Source organism: Myotis yumanensis, unplaced genomic scaffold (assembly GCF_028538775.1).
Source record: "Myotis yumanensis isolate MYYU_CA2020_CCGP unplaced genomic scaffold, mMyoYum1.0.hap1 SCAF_6, whole genome shotgun sequence".
Taxonomy (NCBI): Eukaryota; Metazoa; Chordata; class Mammalia; order Chiroptera; family Vespertilionidae; genus Myotis; species Myotis yumanensis.
The window spans coordinates 17,785,387-17,803,126 of NW_027223757.1; the positions used below are offsets into that span (position 1 = coordinate 17,785,387).

The 17,740-nt window shown below is 42.4% G+C and overlaps 1 protein-coding gene across 1 annotated transcript in view; it reads right to left on the reverse strand.

Annotated features, from left to right (window-relative positions):
• Positions 1–13,019: 13,019 nt before the first annotated feature.
• MTCL3 (MTCL family member 3) overlaps positions 13,020–17,740 on the reverse strand; it is a 35,008-nt gene continuing 30,287 nt past the window's right edge. Inside the window, exons 5-7 of the mRNA XM_070417648.1 lie at positions 17,046–17,117; positions 14,599–15,774; positions 13,020–13,130 (exon numbers count right to left, since the gene is read on the reverse strand). Coding sequence (XP_070273749.1) covers positions 13,020–13,130; positions 14,599–15,774; positions 17,046–17,117 — 1,359 coding nt within the window. The remainder of the gene's footprint in view (positions 13,131–14,598; positions 15,775–17,045; positions 17,118–17,740) is intronic.

Sequence of the window (17,740 nt, forward strand, 5' to 3'; positions counted from 1 at the left end):
TTCCTCTTTCTAAACATGTTACTTTTCATATCGTGGATGATGTTTTCATTGTAGGAGCTTACAAATTCCAATAGGAATACCACACACAGTAGGTACCGTCAATCTCACAATTCCTACAATCATTTGCACGGGGGGTTGCTCAGTCTCCTCTTAGCTTTGAGGGATGAGAAATTCCCTCATCAACACCCATCAGAGTAATGCACCACTTACCTTGAAGATTCTCTAGCCCTATATCTCCAGGCCATTATAAATCATTTGCGTCATTTCAGCTAACTAACAGACCTTGTTCCTCCCCGATTGTTCACTGGCAAATGCATCTTTCCAAAGACAGCCACGATTTGATTTTGTTACAGGGCAAAGGGGAATAATTTTTCTTGCTGTTTCAACATGTTCCTTGTGTTCCAATAAGGTCAAAGAGATACTACCACATGCAATTCTGAAGTAATCAATTTTGCCTTCTCATTTTATGATCTTTCTCCTTCCTTGTTTTCTCTCCAGTTATATACTCAAACTACAAAACATCCAAGATATAGGTGTACTGAATTTACATCTCTCATAAAATAAAGCTTTGAAAGAAACTGTTGGCTTAGTTGGGTACACAAATATCTAAAATTAACCTGCTTAAACAGAACATGTGGTGGTAAAGTTCCTACCTAACCACAGATTAACCCCTTATGCATGGCACATTCTTCAACTCGAATTACAGAAGCACTTATCATGCAATGAGCAAACCATCATCTCGGATGAAACTACATTTATTTATTATGTTTCATTGCAATTTGTGAGCTTTACTTGGCAAATGGTAAAAAAAAAATCTTCACCCTACTGAAAATAGCATGCTAGTAAATAAAGGCAGTGAGCTCCGTGGTAGGCAAGGTGCTATTCGAAGTACTGAGAGGCAGTGTTTGAAAAACAGTGTCTGAGAGCGGATGGCACTGTCAGTCCAGAGTTGGGAAATCCGCTCAGAGCAGCTGAAGCCTCTGTTACCCGGGAGTCAGTAAAATCCGTTATGAACCCCGCCCCGCTGTCTTTACGGCCAGACACAGACACTGAAACAGGCAGATGTGGAAATCAGCCTCCACGCACACAGTATCCATAGTTTCAAACGTGTCAACATAGCTTCACACAGACCCTTCACATTTTGCCAGAATTAGTCACTGGCTTTCAAACTGCCGGAAAGACACATACCTTCTCGCTCTGGGGAGAAATCCTATGGATGTTCGGCCACTGGCCTCTCTGGCAGTGGAAGGATAGCTAGTTGTTTTAGAGAGGAACGTCTCCGCTTGGTGAAGCTTGCTTCTTTGCAAAGGAAGTCCAACCATTCAACAGAGCGGTACTGACAAGTCCCTCTGAAACCTTCAGCACTTTCACAAATCAAAAAGCTGCTCCGCTCAGTCTCACAGCAGCAGCCTGGACTCCTGTGACGTCAGTGACTGGGGGGGGCGGGGCGGGGGTAGAGGGGCTGGCCTCTGGGCCACCTCTTCCAACCAGAGCTCTGTAACTTTAGAGCAGCTCCTTCTCTGGGTAAACAACTCCAGGTCCAGGACATTTTTAGCTTTTATAATGGAGCTCAATATTTTCAAACTTGCCCAAAGAGCTGGTGGTAATTTCACACGATGACAATGGCCAATTTTAGATTCCTTTTATTTGGAAGATTCAACTCTTTTTTTAATAAGCAAGAATTATCTCCTTGCATGCCTCTCTCTTCCCCCTGTTCAGCTAGCATCAGAATGTGGATGTGGCAGAACATGTGTAGCAACGAGACACACGCATGATCTCAAGAGATTTTTGAAAATGCATCGAATTTATATCTTTAAATAAAGTAGAAACGGGACACGTTTAAAGACCCACGTCCCAGCTCCTTGTGACTCTATGAGAGCGTGCTGCCTGTGTCTACAGCGATAGTGCTGGCTTTCTGCTAGAGGAAATCAGAGCCCCTGGGAAAAGATGATACTTATTCCTGGAGGAAAAGAGCCAATGAGATACCCACGTGCTGTTTTCAACTGCCGTGTGCTGCAGCCCAGGGCTATGGCGAGGCTCCCTAAACCGTGACCAAACGGATCTGCCCTGGAAATTTTAGGAAACCTTGCTTCCCAGCAACATTCCCAGGTTGTGTGAGAACTCGTGTGTCCACGCATCTGCTCCTATTTGGTTAAACTGACTTAAGGAAAGTGTCTAGACTCTAGACCAATCTGGTGTCCCATTTAGCAAATAAGCTAGATAACGGTTTCAGTAATAAGGCCTTATCCTCGAGTCTGTGTGGTTCTTTACTTTCTCATGATTTTTGCCTGCTTCCAGGTAAATATTTGCTGGAGAACTAAAAAAGTTTAATAATAGCAACCTGCTTATAGTAGGTCTTTAGCATTTGGAGGACAATTGAATGAAATCATGCTCTGTGTTTTGAAAGCCTGGTATAATCTCAAAAGCAATAACAGCAATAATAGTTCTAATAGTGACTACCCATGGAGAGACCGCTGTTGGCAAGGCTCTGTGCTAAGTACTTTGAATTTATCTTTCTTATCTACCGCTCCACAGCTTGGAGAGGTAAGGAGTCTTGCCTAAATTCATAGAAACATGCTTATGCGAAAGAGAGGGGCTTGGAACCAGTTTCTCCAACAGGAGATCCTGGAATTCTGTCACGGAGATCTTGGTTTCACCACTTATCTGTGTGAAATGTGAGTTTCAGCTTCTTCCATGAAGGGATAATCATATGTCCTTTATGAGTTTGTTGCAAAAGTATGAGAGATACTTACAGTGTGAGGCATACAAGAAATGTCAGCTCATTTCTGCCTACATGCTTATGAGCACAGGAGGAAGATCTTGGGGTGTGTGTGTGTGTGTGTGTGTGTGTGTTGCCCCAAGGCAGCATCTATACAGAATTATCTAGTAACATTATTCCCGCTTACCCACTCCAAGCCTCTTAATTTCCATGTGTCCTTTGTAAATCAAATTAAGAATATTTTCTGAATCTGATTAGAAAACCTGAAACACTAATTCGAAAGAATATATGCACCCTTATGCTCATTGCAGCATTATTTACAATAGCCAAGATTTAGAAGCAGCCCAAATGTCTATCAGTAGATGAGTGGATAAAAAAGCTGAGGTACATTTACACAATGGAATACTACTTGGCTGTAAAAAAAAAAAAAAAAAAGAAGGAAATCTTACCCTTTGCAACAGCATGGATGGACCTGGAGAGTATTATGCTAAGTGAAATAAGCCAGTGAGAGAAAGACAAATACCATATGATTTCACTCATATGTGGAATCTAATGAACAAAATGAACTAACAAGCAAAAGAGACAGTATCATAGATAGAGATCAGACTGTCCAGGAGGGAGCTGGCTAGGGGGGGTGGAGGGATAGAGAAAAAAAGAGAGAGAGAGAGAGAACTCATGGATACAGACATTAGTGTAGTGATGGTGGGAGGTTAGATTTCTGGCTTTGTAAAATCAGGGAGGTGGGGTGGGAGGAGTTGGGGGAGGAGGGGATGGGGGGATAAATGATGATGGCTGGAGACTTGACTTGGGGTAGTGAACGCACAATATAGCATACAGATGATGTGTTGTAGAATTGTGTACCTGAAACCTGTATAATTTTGTTAACTAATTCACCCCAATAAATTCAATAGAAAGAGAATTTCAGATATGTGGTTAAGTTATAGAAGAAATTACGTTGCCTATACACTCCATACTATCACTCAATAGTACCTATGTCAATGCTCCTTCTCATGGATGTACTAGTAATTATTTATTGCAGGTGCTTCATCTGCTTCTTGTCATGGTAAAGCTGAACTTAAATTACATGTACAATAATAAACTAAGGAAAGACTTTGACAACAATTTCACGCCAAGTCCATCACTTCTTATAGTATCAACCAACCCTCTGTTATAACTTTCCGTGTGTATTAGCTAAAATCTCCATGCTATGCTTCATACTCAAAAGAAACAAATAACACAGTTAGGTGATAGCATACATAGGCAATACATATTCAGCACAGGTTTCTTTTTAACCTTTCCACTAAAAACTTTGTTTGAAGAAAACTTTGCTGTAAGGAAAAGTTTCTGCTGCCATGTTCATGAAATTGCTGGGTTTAAAGACTGATGCTGGTGCCCTCAGCCCTGCAGTGCTACTCAGACATTCTGAAGTGCTGGACACTTTCAAGCTGGTGACCGAATGGTTGAAAACCGTTTGGGAAAAAATGCAATTTGTTGTATAAGCCAGGCTAACTTTAAACCATTTAAATATTTAAACCTTCAAATATAAAATTGATCCAAATCATTGCTCTAGGTATTGCAGAGAATCTGGAGAAATCATTCATATCAAATAGACTACTCCTATTTCGATTCCTTACAAATATTTAAGAAGTATGTGTAGTACTTAATGTAAAGTAAATGTAGAAACCGAAGCTGCTGTTGAGACACAAACAAGAAAATCCTAGAAAGGATTTGAAGAGATTGATATGAGTGTGATAGAAAGCCACAGACTAGAACATTCCGGAAAGAGTGGCAGAGGAGCACTGAGCGCACCCATGTCGCTAGCAGGTGTTTCCAGACAGAACTTGACAGCCAGAAAGACCTCTGGAATCATCTAGTCAACCTTCTCGCTTTACAGCCGAGGAAAGCGGCCCTGATGTTGAGTCATTTGCTCAAGGTCAGAAAGCCATCTAGTAGCCACGCCGGGAACAGAACCCAGGTCTTCTCCTCCCCGGTGGATGCCTTGGCGTTTGCAATTCCAAGGCATTCAAGGGAAGGGAGCAGAAGCCAGGGAGAAGAGTTTGGGGGTGGGAGGTTGGTTTCTGGCTTTGTCAAATTTTAAATTCAGCTTTCCTATTAGTCCAAACGAGGAAGGCGGGACTCCAGCTCCCAAGTGTAACACAGGAGTCAGGGAGCAGAGTATTTATCTCGAGGACTACTTACTGAAAGAGGCTTGTGTCCTTAGATCATATAAATCCTAGGTCAAAACACAAGAACAAAAGGACTTTCACTCAGAGGTTGGAAAAAATCTGGGGATAAAAAAAAATAGTTTTGCCTTTGGCATGCCAGTCCACACTTACTTTCTAGGTTTTTGTCTGCAGGATGATCTTGAAGCATCACAAAGCAATTACTTGTTTAATCTTTTTATGATGACAACCCTAGCTGGGTGTGAGACTGGCTGGCTTCTGACTTCCTGCTTTCGTAGTTGTTCAGTCCCCTTTTCCTATACTTTTTAAACATGTTTAGCAGAAAAAGGACTATTGTATTTCTATTTTCACCAGCCAGGAGATAGAAAAAATAGAAAAGTGAGGACTTGGAAAAACTGGACTCATTTTTATGCACATTAAAATTTAGAGGCTGGTATACATGATGCACTTAAAATAATCCTTCCTTCTAGAACAGTGATGGCGAACCTATGACATGCGTGTCAGAGGTGACACGCGAACTCATTTTTTTGGTTGATTTTTCTTTGTTAAATGGCATTTAAATATATAAAATAAACATCAAAAATATGTCTTTGTTTTACTATGGTTGCAAATATCAAAAAATTTCTATATGTGACACGGCACCAGAGTTAAGTTAGGGTTTTTCAAAATGCTGACACGCCGAGCTCAAAAGGTTCGCCATCACTGTTCTAGAATCATGTTGTCCCTTTGCAACTTTCCAAGTACTTTAAGGCACATGGTCTCAGGTGTTTAGAACTCTCTAGAATCTTAAATTATCCTCCATATCTAAGGGGAGGTCTTTGGCACTGCAATGAACATTGCAGTTAATAAATATCTGTAAGCACCAACTCTGTGCCAGGTGTTGTTAGATCCTGAGGACTGGAAGAAGACAGGTCCTTGCCCTCAACAAGGTCGGTACACTCAGAAGATCCCTGAGTATGACCTGTAGTGTGACCGCCCACATCCTGGGTAGCTCACTGTCTTGAAATCAGTCCATAAACTAACGTGGAGAGCCTCCCCCGGTGGTCCCATAGCATTCCCCCAAGGGGGCCACCGTTTAGCATTCCTCCCAGCCTCTGCGGCACACCACAGTCCCTCGGAATTATTTTGAAAGTCACTGAAGCTGTTAACTTTCCCCCTGACTTTCTGAACGAGACCATCCAAGGGTGAGGACTGGGTTTCTTAGTCTCTATAAAGTTCCACACCTGATTCTGTCCAATTTGGTCCTGTGTCATTTTGAGTCCTAGAATGGCAGAGGGTGGACTCTGTGCTATAAAAAGTAGTATAAATTGGATCCTTTCAAGAATCTGGTTTGGGTTATGAAATCCTGAGAGTCACACACAGAGCAGTTGTTACCCATGGAAGCTACATATTTAGATGCTGTTTTTCAGCTAATGTGCTATTGTCCCAGTGCCAGGTGCTTTTCCCCGGGAATCATGAGATACTGGCTAAGGGCTGGTGACACGTCAACAGGTTTTCTTAGTCAAGCCAATCTGCCACGAGGCTATGTTCAGGAATTTCCAGATGACAGAAATATTCAAAAGAAACAGTTTCAAAACTGTGTTCTTTTTAAGAACTGATGTGTATTCTGAAGAAATAAAACATTTTAGAAATGTGGGCTATTTAAAACTAGAGTTTTTATAAAGGGTTTTCAAATGTGTTTTTAGCATCTCATTATATTATTTCCAGATGCTTGACTTGAGAGATGTGGACAATGTTGACAACAAAATGTAAATAATATGGGGACTGTTCTTCGGCTGCATTTTATTCTAGAAAAGAGCCTTGGGAATGCCTATCCACCACAAGGGGGCCACCCTGAGTCACGTCTCTCAGGAAGTTCTCCCAGTAAGCAGGAATAAGAGAGGCTATTTAGTGAGTATAAATGGAAGGACACAGGAATTAATCCCTATTCTCTTTCACTCCCCATCCCTAGGGAGTTGCTAGCCCAACTATATCTTCTACTAGAAATGTTCGATTATGCGCCATTAGGTGATAGCATTATATTTTCAGTAATCGTCTAATGAAATGCCATCGACAGAGGATGCAGTCACACCGTGGCACAGAAAAGAACAGCTAGCATACAGGAAGGACTGGGGAAAACATGTCAATACAGGTAAGCTTTCATTACAGCTCAGGAAAAGAATCTGTTCTATTCACGGGGCATGGAGTGGGGGCAGGGAGGGGAGATCAGAATGAAGAATCACATGAGTGGGTGCTGGGTTTTGAGGGTTTAATGTGGCATCACAATGTGAGAGGCTCAGGCAGAAGATCTGGAGATGAGGGTCCAGGAGGGAGGCTCAAAGTCACACCTCCATGTAGCCTGGGACCCACTCTGATCAGAGGACTTCAGAGCCCGCCAGGCCCATCTCCACACCTAGGGCTCTCAGTGCATCCGCATGAAGCTGCAAACACAATACCTTAACGGCTGTCCTGGCCCCTACACTATATTCTTTTGTTGTGGCTGTCATTGAAATATTTTGAACAGTAGGAGTCCTACAACCTCTTTCTTCCTTATCCAACACATTACATTCCCTCTAAAATGAGGAGCATGGCCAGGGACATACATTTCTCCTCCGGGAGGCTTTCTCACTTGACTTGTGAGGGCCAAAGCTGGGCATGCCCACTTTTTCTTCAATGATCTTTGGCCACTTCACTTGTGTTTTTTTCCACATAAGGAGTCTAAGCAGTTAGGGTAACGTTAACACTCTCCGTGCAGCGCCCCTTGGACCTCTGCTGATACACATTTCCTTTCAGGCAAAGGAGCTCAGATTCCTAGGAGTCACCTAAAAATCCAGAATAAATTAATTTTGCTGACATGTTAAACTCTCCATCTGACGTTCTAAATGACTGATGTAGGCTGACACGTAGGATGTTCTACTTAAAATGTCTAACTCTGGCCCGGCTGGTGTGACTCAGTGGTTAAACGCCGTCCCATGCACCAAGAGGTCCCTGGTTAGATTCCCAGTCAGGGCACATGCCTGGGTTTCAGGCTCGATCCCCAGTAGGAGGCAGCCGACCAACGTTCTCTCTCATGGATGTTTCTATCTCTCTCTCCCTTTCTCTTTCTCTAAAAAAAAAATATCAGTAAAAACATATTTAAAAAATAAAAAGTCTAACTCTGTTTTATCTGTCCAGGAGTCAACGATACAGAAGGAGTGGCATGAATTGTGCAAAAATTGCACATGTTCATGAAAAAAAAAAGGGGGGGGGGACTTCTAAACTAGACACTAAGCTGAGCTTTCTGATTTTAAGAAAGAAAAGACTCCATTCGGTATTGTTTTAAGCTCTTAAATTCTCTTCCTTTCTAAGTCATTTGAGACAAGTGGGAAATGGATGAGTTTCCCTCTGACCTTCATACCCTCTAAAGTTTCAAAGGCCTAGGCTAACACAGGTGCCTTCGACAGGAATTTAAAGCGCCGACTTGCTGACTTTGAAGCCACATGATGTTGGACAACCTCTGAAGGGTACGAATGTTGCCAGCCAGCCTTCAAAAATCACTTAAGACATTTTTTTTGTTAACGTAGATTCTATTACAGCTCAACTCCTAACACTAAGAAGAGACTACAGAAAAGCAACGTGCTCAGCATCGCTAACCCCCAGAGCTTCGTCAAGGAGTGTGCTGCGCAGAAGAGCTCCTGAAGCGGCAGCACCTTCCTGAAGACTCAGGCTCACTTTGCCATTTTGGGAAATGAGTCCGGGTTCTAAGCTTTTCTGAAACGTTCTCGTTTTTTTCAAGTGTGCAATCTTCCAATTCACTGTTTATCTAACAAACATTTTGTCATAAGAGAAAAACTTTTAATTAATTCATATATCTAAAAATGTGCCGATAATTTAAAAGACTCAAGAGAAAAGCAAAATAATATAAACTGGGCTTGAAACACCCTAAACAGGAATTCTGGTGTAGCCAACATTCAAAGAAACATTCTAACACACAAGTCAATAAAGTTACATGAATATTTTTGAAAAGGCTGAATAACTGCTAGAAACTACTGATATCCAGGGTGTCCCCAAAAATGTATACACACAATTTGAATAATTAAGAAGGCAGTGTTTATTAAAATACATTTCATTTTCAAAGTTGAACTATCAGCTGTTAAAGTGTATGTACATTTTTGGGGATACCCTGTATATTCTTATGTCATAAATTTTATAAGTTTATAAAATCATGCAATTTTATTTTCAAATGTTGGATTTTGATGGTACCCTATTGTGACAAATAGCTAATTGTGATTTAAAAAAACCTCAAACAACTATGAGCTAAAAAACCTTTTCTAATTCTCACAATGAAACTGAATAACCAGGAAATGTCAATACCTTCAAGCTTATTAAACATAAACCTGAGATATAAATGAGGCTCTTTAGCACAACACAGCCTGGTTTACACTGGACTGTGACAGGTGGAGATTTCCAAAGTCGCTCCTTACTTTTGAGAGGTGAGTGTTACACTTGCTGCTCCTATTCTCTGATCAAGGGAGGCTTTAAGTACCATACTTGAAAGTTGTTCCTGGTGGTGTTTTAACAACTACCCATAACTCCACAAGGACAGCTGCAGAGTTATTTTTAAACTGAACTGAATAGTTTAGAGTGAGTGAGCAGAGAAGGTGTGAACTGAAATGTATTACGTTACATGGAAAGGACCGTTAGAGATTCAGTGATTTTGCACACACTTTCAGAATGGCCAACGTTTAAAGTAGCTACCACCACGTCCTCCTCTCCCAACTGATCAACACAAGACTACTGAGAAATACTTAGTATGCTACCACATTTAATACAGTCACTACAAAGGATTTCCTGCCATGCCCAGGCCATAAAGCTTTCTTATTCTGTGTGCGTTTCCCTCTGAAATTCCACAAGGAGGCCGTCGAGAGTACCAGGACCTACTCAGGAAATGTAAGTTTCATCCAAATGTGTATGCAATCACTTCACCTTTAAAAGCTCAATCAAAATTACAAACAGAATAAAACTTTCATTAGACCTAACTGGTGTATAACTATGGTTTAAGCAGCAGTGTCTTCACAAATACTGTTTCTGAATTGTCCCAAATCCCAGGAGTTCAATGAACAGTCCACTTTTCTCACTTTCTGGTATTTTCCTCCACCACTTTTTTCTTCAATCCTCACACTCAATTAGGGTATCTGACCCAATGCATGACTTTACCAGATGAAAATGGGCTGTGGTTCTATAAGAATAGAGCAACAAACACTGCATGAGTGTTTGAGGTTAAGGCTGAGCTACCAAACTGACATTCTAAACTTCACTGGCAGCTGATTAAACAACCGTATCCCACTCCACCACGCAAACTGAAGTGAAGGTTGGGGGATGCAGGCCAATACACATTCCAGGCTCAGCACTGAGTTTCCCTTTGTTTTGTGAGTTTGAGTTAGTTATGCTTAAAAATAGTCAACTGCATTTTTTTTTTCTTAAATTAAGCCAAATTACAAAGACACTCCTTCCCACACCCAAGAATGTGCACACAAGGACATTTTCTACAATAAGGCTGGTTTGTTTGAATTTATTTTCAACGTGATGTTTAAATAGCACAGCTTCAGAGTGCAAATAGGGGAGGATTCTTTGTCTAAATCATTCAGGGATTTTGTTCTCCTGATGAACAAAGAAGCCTGGGTGTTCCTGTTTTAGAACTAGGTTTACACAATAAAGATACTGTCATAGAAGTGACAGGATGAAAGGGGAGAGGAAGAAGATACCGGGCATTCTTTCTGAGGTCCTGGGGACCGTCTTTGTTCACTTCTCTTCACAAGCCTGTGGCCAGTGATGCAGGGAAAAGACGCTCACTGGACCCCGGATATCTACAGAACAGCCTGACATTCCAGGGAGAGGAAGGCAAGGGACAAGGTCACTGCATGCTGCTGGCTGATTGCCAAGGCCATCTCCTAACAACTAACCCCCAGCAGGTGCAGTCCCCTCAGTCAGAAGCAGGTCTGAATGCCCTGACGCTGGTGCCTCACTCACTGTACACGTCGGTGTGGTAGAGGTGTGTGTACACACAGGCACAAACAGGAAGCCAGCTATGCAGTGGGTGGGGCAGAGTTGGAAAGGGCTTGCCTGGACTTTGACTATACAGAAAAACTGCCCCACTGACTTCAGAGTGACCCCAACCGCCAGAATCTGTGAGCAGCAGCCAAGTGAATCCTGTTTCTTCTCCCCAACATCTTACTAGGGTTCCCTACATAGAGGGCCTGGATAGAGGCTAAGATTCCCATGAAATTCTCCTAGAAAATCAGTACCTTAGGAGCACATAGGTAAGATTAATGCCCCCACTGCCCGGACGACCTAAAGCCCCCATAAGAGATCTGAAGATGAGGCTGGCGTTTCAGTTAGCCTAGACCTCCCTTGGCGAGCCAATCCTTCCTAATTCTGGTCACAAGATACTACTGAGGTATCTGCACTATCCCTGCATGTATTTATGGCATCATCTTATCCAAGAATGCCTAAGAATTTTGTTGTGTGTGATTTTTTTTTAGGAAAATCTAACATGCTATTAGGAATCCAATAAACAATAAATTATAACCACAGGCCTTATTTTGCAATTCAATACAGTACATGTTAGAATTAGCTGTTTGCGTGTCTGTCCTGCTCTTTCAACCAACTGAAGGCTCTAAAAGAGTGGAAACTGAATCTCACTTTCCTCTGTACTGAGCAGAGCAGATACTTCAAAATGTTTGCTCCATCCTCCCATCTCTTGTGTATGCTCTTTATCTGGATTTGGAGGGCAGAGTCAGTGGGCATCCATCATTCCAGGTGGATTTGTGGGATATCATATCCTCATTTTTAACAAACAAGAGGAGCTTTGTGGCAGAGATGGCTTAATGACAAAGAGGTGCATTGGTAAGGTGTGTGTGTTGGGGGGGGGGGGTCATTTTGAGGCTTTCATTCAGTGTGCACATGCACCTCCATCTCCGTGTGTGCACGTGTGACTTTGTACACACACAATATTCATCTTGGTTCTCTTTTCTGTCATATATTATTCCTACTTGTCTTCTCTGATTTAGTTGGTTTAGTTTGACTACAGATTTTCATATTCACCAACCAATCTGAGAGTATTTCCAAATATGTGTCTTCATCGAGCATTGTGACTTCCGAATAGTCAGTGGTACAGGTGCAGCCCACCTTTCCACTGGGTAAATGCACAACGAGATGGACTGGTAAGGCCTGTGGGTACATGGAGCCAATTCAGATAGGAGGGGAAAGGGGCTTAGGTTCAACATAGAAAGTTTATGTCTAGAGAGTAATGCCTACTGGAACTATATACTACTGGTTGTGGTTTGTGGTTTAATAAAATTCTAGAGAATGACTGTATAGTTCCTATTCAAAACATTTCACATATTATAATTCTAGCATATTTCCTGCTCCGGAAGCAGTTCTGTGTAACAATCTATTACAGAGGACAGGACTTCAAGCAACAAATTTGATTAGCAACATATGGCTCAAAGTATAATAGTTTGGTTGAAAGATGGCCAATTGCAGTAGGATGGGAATAATTATTTTCTCAATGAACTGAGACCTAATCCACACGTATGTTTCAAAACACATCTTTTTTTAACAGAACACCATCAACATTGCAAATAATTACTTAGTTTCTATGAGGGCCCCATTTCGTTCATTCACCAAAATTTTCATATGTATCATTGGATATCAAAATTATCCTGTTAGTCTGATGTAACTAGCAAAGCCTACGCATTTTTTGGAAATGTAACCAACTTGTGAGTGAATGTCTAGCTTTTGAATTATCATTAGTCAGCTAATGAGAAATAACTGATTTAGCCAGTTTTTATAGTCATTCTGCCAATTCTTTATCGAGAAGAATACAAATTAAGACGTAAAAGACAGAAGCACAAGTTAAAATGATTTATAATAAAACAAAGTCACACTTACTTCCTTACCTGAAATATTTTAGTCCCTGGGCTTCTTACAGAATTTGGTAGTGGTGAGATGGGTCTTTTTAAAGAAATTAAGCAGTCTTCAGTGTTTTTATAGCATGGGTTACTACAGAAATTATACTTCTTTTTACTTCTTGTCTTGAAGGATGAACAAAATAAACAAACTGAAAATACTACAATGAATGGTAAATGATGAAATATTTACAGTACAAAAAACAGTGTAAAAAGGAAGACAAGTTTAAATATTGTTGTGTAAGAAAGTGATGAAAATAATACAAGAATGAGGATAAGTAAAATGATAGGCTGGAACATCTGGGAAGGTAAATGCAAAGACAAAGAGAAGAATTAATAATAATTTTAAAATTTACATCTATATCAACGCATCGAAGCATTCATTCAACTTCAGATAAAGCAGAACCCCCCTTATGCCTCTATTGACCAGATCTGAAAGCCTGTTGTTATACACAGTGCATTCTCTCGCTCTGATGTCTCTTTTGTTCCCAAGGGCACAGGTGAAAAACCACATGCTCACAGTACCCAAAAAAGCTTCAGCGAGGAAACCAGAAACCAATGTTGTGATACGATCAATAGAAGGAATAAGCCTCAACATTTAAACAATTCAACAAGTTTTATCATAAGACTATTTTTTTTTTCTTTCCAGAGCAAAGCAGAGCAACATGCAAGATCAATAAGCAAGAGGGTTGCGATGTTCCTAGTTGTGACTAACGGGCAGTTAAATGAATGTCATGCTGCTGTGTATAAAGTAGTTTTTTAATTTAAACCTCTGGCGTGTCTTAAAAGCCATGCATGCTGTTGTGCTTCCACGGGTTCTCCAATGGATCCGGGATACCAGGCTTGCCATGGGGTAGGGGGGGGTGGGGGTGGGGGCGCTGCCTGTTTTGCTTTCTCAATTATCTCTTAGGTGGTTCACTCTGACAAAATGTGTTGGTCTTTGGCCACCATACCTGGCTAGAGCAGCTCAGTCCAATTCATCAAGTGTGCCTCTACAATTTAGGATGAAGGAAAAATGCTGGTTTCCCCTGTTTGGGAATAGTTATTACTATTTCTCTGAATTAGTGTGGCCTTGAAGTTAAAAAAGAACACTCCTTCCCCAGTCCTGAGATTCTCCACTGCAGAGCCGACAGTGGTATTTTCTAGAAGTAATGATTATGTCACCTCAACCTGTAAAGCAACAGCTTCCATGTATTCCATTTGGTCGGGCTCTAGACACAGTATCAGCTCTTTCCTCCCCCGGCTTCTGTATTTAACAGTACTTACGCATCAACTTAGTGACTTTAAAAATATGTATTTTAAACTCAATTTGAATCTTGGCTTGGAAATTTGCAAACCAACAACTGAAGATTCCTTATTAGGTAGGGATCTTCTTGCAGCTGTTCTATTAGAATCGGTGGAATAATATTGTAAATGTTCACCTTTAATGATGAATAATAATAATCATCATTATTATTATAAACCTAAAAAACTCTTTCTTTAATCTTTACACAAAAACGGGTGGGGGGGTGGGCAGGAATAAAGTTTCCCTTTAAAAATCACAGAGGGGAAACAGTGACTGGGAATGCGGCGATGTAAACCTCAGGCCTGAAGAAGGACAGTGTGAAAGAACAGGTGCGCCCAGTGGAGCCCAGCGCCGGGACTTCTCTAAAGCGGGGCGTGGGGGTCGGGGCGCGGAGCCGCCCCACCGGGGCCCGCAGCTCCGCGCGCCAGCAGCTCCGCGCGCCAGCCTCGCCATCGCCCGGGCTCGCAATAGGCAGAACTGTACCTGACTCACGGATATGGGTTCCTCGGCACCACGGTCGTCCGCGGACTTGGGCACCTCCAGGCGGTCGATGAAGGTCTGCAGCTCCTTGCGGAAGGCCTTCATCTGCGCGTTGATGCGGTAGAGCAGCTCGTGCTCCCGGATGCGGCTGCCGTCGTCCTCCTCGTCCATCAGCCCGAACAGGTCCCCGTTGGCCACGTAGATGCGCGCCTCGGTGATGATGGTGCTCGTGTCGGCGATGAGCCTGTCGATGGTCTTGCCCAGGCGCTCGGCCTCCGAGCGGATGTCCTTCATCTGCTGCCGGTCGGAGAAGCTCTTGGGCCAGGGCCCGGGCGCGGGGTAGAAGGAGCGGGTGGGCGTGAGGCAGCGGATGTTGCGCACCTCCTCCGAGTCGCTCTCGCCCCCGATGGGCCCCTCCCGCTTGCGGTGCGGCGGCCGCGAGTCGTCGTCGCTCTCCTTCTTGCCCGCGTCGCTCTCGGCGTCGCTGTCGCGGGGGCTGCCGCGGATGCCCAGGTGCGAGGCCAGGTCGTAGCGCTGCATGTTGGACATGAGCACGCGGTTCTCGTACTGCAGCTGCATGACCTTGCCGCTCAGCTCGTTGATCTGCAGGCGCGCCGCCTTCAGCTCCTCCTGCAGCGCCTCGGTCTTGGCGCTGTCCTGGTGCCGCGCGCTCTCGTGGCCGCCGGACTTGAACTTGTACTTGTTGAGCTCGGCCGTGATGCGCTTGTTCTGTTCCTCCAGGTCGGCCACGTTCCTCCGCAGCAGCTCGGTCTCGTCTTCCACCAGCTGCAGGTGCTGCCGAAGCTCCGACAGGGATTCGCTCTGCTCCCTCATGAGTGGGTTGGCCGAGCCATTGAAGTCTTCGCCCCTCAGGTCGTCCAGTTCCGCCTTGAGGCCTCGGTTCTCCACCTCCAGCTCCACGATTTTCCTGCCCAGGATGTTGGCTTCTTCCTCCACCAGCCTCAACCGCAGCTTGAGCTCGGCCTCCCTGGTGCTGGGAGGGCCCCCCGCTTCTCCTTTGGGCAAAGGACTGTCCAGATCCCCATAAAAGGACCGGTACTTCTGCAGCTCGTGCTCAAATCGGTCCTTCTCTTTGTCAATCTTGGCCATTTTCTTTCTCATCAGAGCAGCTTCTTCTTTCACGAACTGCAGCTGGCATTTCAGATCTTCATTGTCCTCCTCATTTTGGGAAAAGAGAGAAAGAGGATGGGAGACCATTTTTATGTAAATCAAGAAAACAATGGAAAAGGACACCTGCATAAGCTTTAGCATGGGAAATATAAGAACAGGACTTGAATGAAAAGAAATAAACTGCTGACTACAGCCGACTTAAGACGTTAGAACAAGCATCTTCCCCCTAAATTAGGTGAAGAAGAGGATTCACGGCGACATGGGGGATGACTCACAGCAAAATACCTAGAGCGAGGTGGCTAAAGTTATGCCGAAGACAGTGAGAAAGCTGTAGCAACAGAGCATACTGAACTTATCCAGGAAACTGAGAAAAATGTACAAAAAAAGAGTAATGATTTTGGTATAAGACTCTGGTCTACAAATATTCTTGTGCAAGTACCCAAAGAAAAATTAACCATGAACAGAACGGGTAGAGAAAGGAAAAGAGAAAATAAACATTTAATATGTTATGCTTTTTAAAAATATGATCAACTTTTTTCAAATTTTGTAAATATTGCTTTAGTTATTAGTTTCTACCTACTAAGAAAACCCTTTGAAGAAATTTTTTTAAAAAGCATGCTGTAGTACTCCATATCCCAACATAGGCACTTAAAAGGTATCTAGCCAGGTGTTCTTGGAGAGCCATTCTGCCTCCAAATGTTTCCTCTTCTGTTTTAAAATCTCCTTCCTTACATCTCTCAGTACCTTCTGCTCACCCTGAAAGCGGAACTAGTCATTACTGTGTCGAGTTTCTAAGGTTCTCAACAAGCCCATGTTGAATCCATCTTTTAAGCTTTACTTTTATTCTTCTGTTGCCTTTTTTATTTTTTTTATATTTTGCTCCCCCAATCACTGGTATAGTGAATTACCAGGCAAGGACTCTAAAGCCAGCACAAGCCACTCTCCTCTGCCATCCCTTCCTGCCACATTCCTTTCTTTCTTCTTCCTGATACCGTAAGCACAGCTATTCTACTGACCTTATTAATTATGAGCGAACAAGATTAGCACCATAGGTACAGTTCTCAAATACAGGAACACAGAAAGTACTAATGACATTTTGCTATGTGTAAATGCGATAATAATAGGGATGTTAGTGCTTGCTTTGTAAGCGAAGATACTGAATGTTTTGTACTGCCTGTATCTATAGCTACATAATCGATATGCATAACTTAACTCTGTTTTACAGGAGTATGTCTGGCTGTTATGTCTACTTATAGAAGTAGCTTATATATCCATTTAGAGGTGCTTGATGTGCTTGGTGAAATTTTATCTCTACATACCTCTGTGGGAGTCTGTTGAGTCTTTTTTTCAGATTTTGGTAAATCTTTGCTTCCTCTTCTTTTTAAGGAGAGCTGAAACAAAGCATGAATATATTTGATTAGCTAAACTATAATTTTAACTCCACTTTATGTTTTTAATGAGCTAATCTGATATGACAAAACCAAGCCAAATGACTAGTGTTAGGTCAAAAATCATTAATGAGAAAAATAACCCAAGCCAGATAGATTTAGGTACATTTTTACTCTGGACTGAGATGCACTTCGCAGCAGAAAAGGCGCTGGCCATGATTTAATTAATTGAGAAATACAGGAAACCTGCTGTGAAAATGCAGAAAAATAACTTGCACAAAATGTGGATCGATGATTCAATATGCTAGATATTTCAAATGAAAGCAAATTCTCGTTAGCATTCTACATCACTAAAGAAAAAAAGGAATAAGTCAGGGTTAGGTTGTTATAAGCTTGTAAAGACAAACTTTCAGTAGACTTATGTAAAATTTGAAGAATTTCTTTACTGACCACAAATCCATGCAAACACACACAACACAATATACACATAGACAGCTGGGTAACACAATAGGGAATGGTAGGGGCTGTAGCCAAGAGGGCACACTCCATGTGAAAGAGCAGGGGAAGTGGGAATTCGCTTCATCTGATTGGGCTCTTGGGGAATGAATGTCTTACAGATTTGCTGA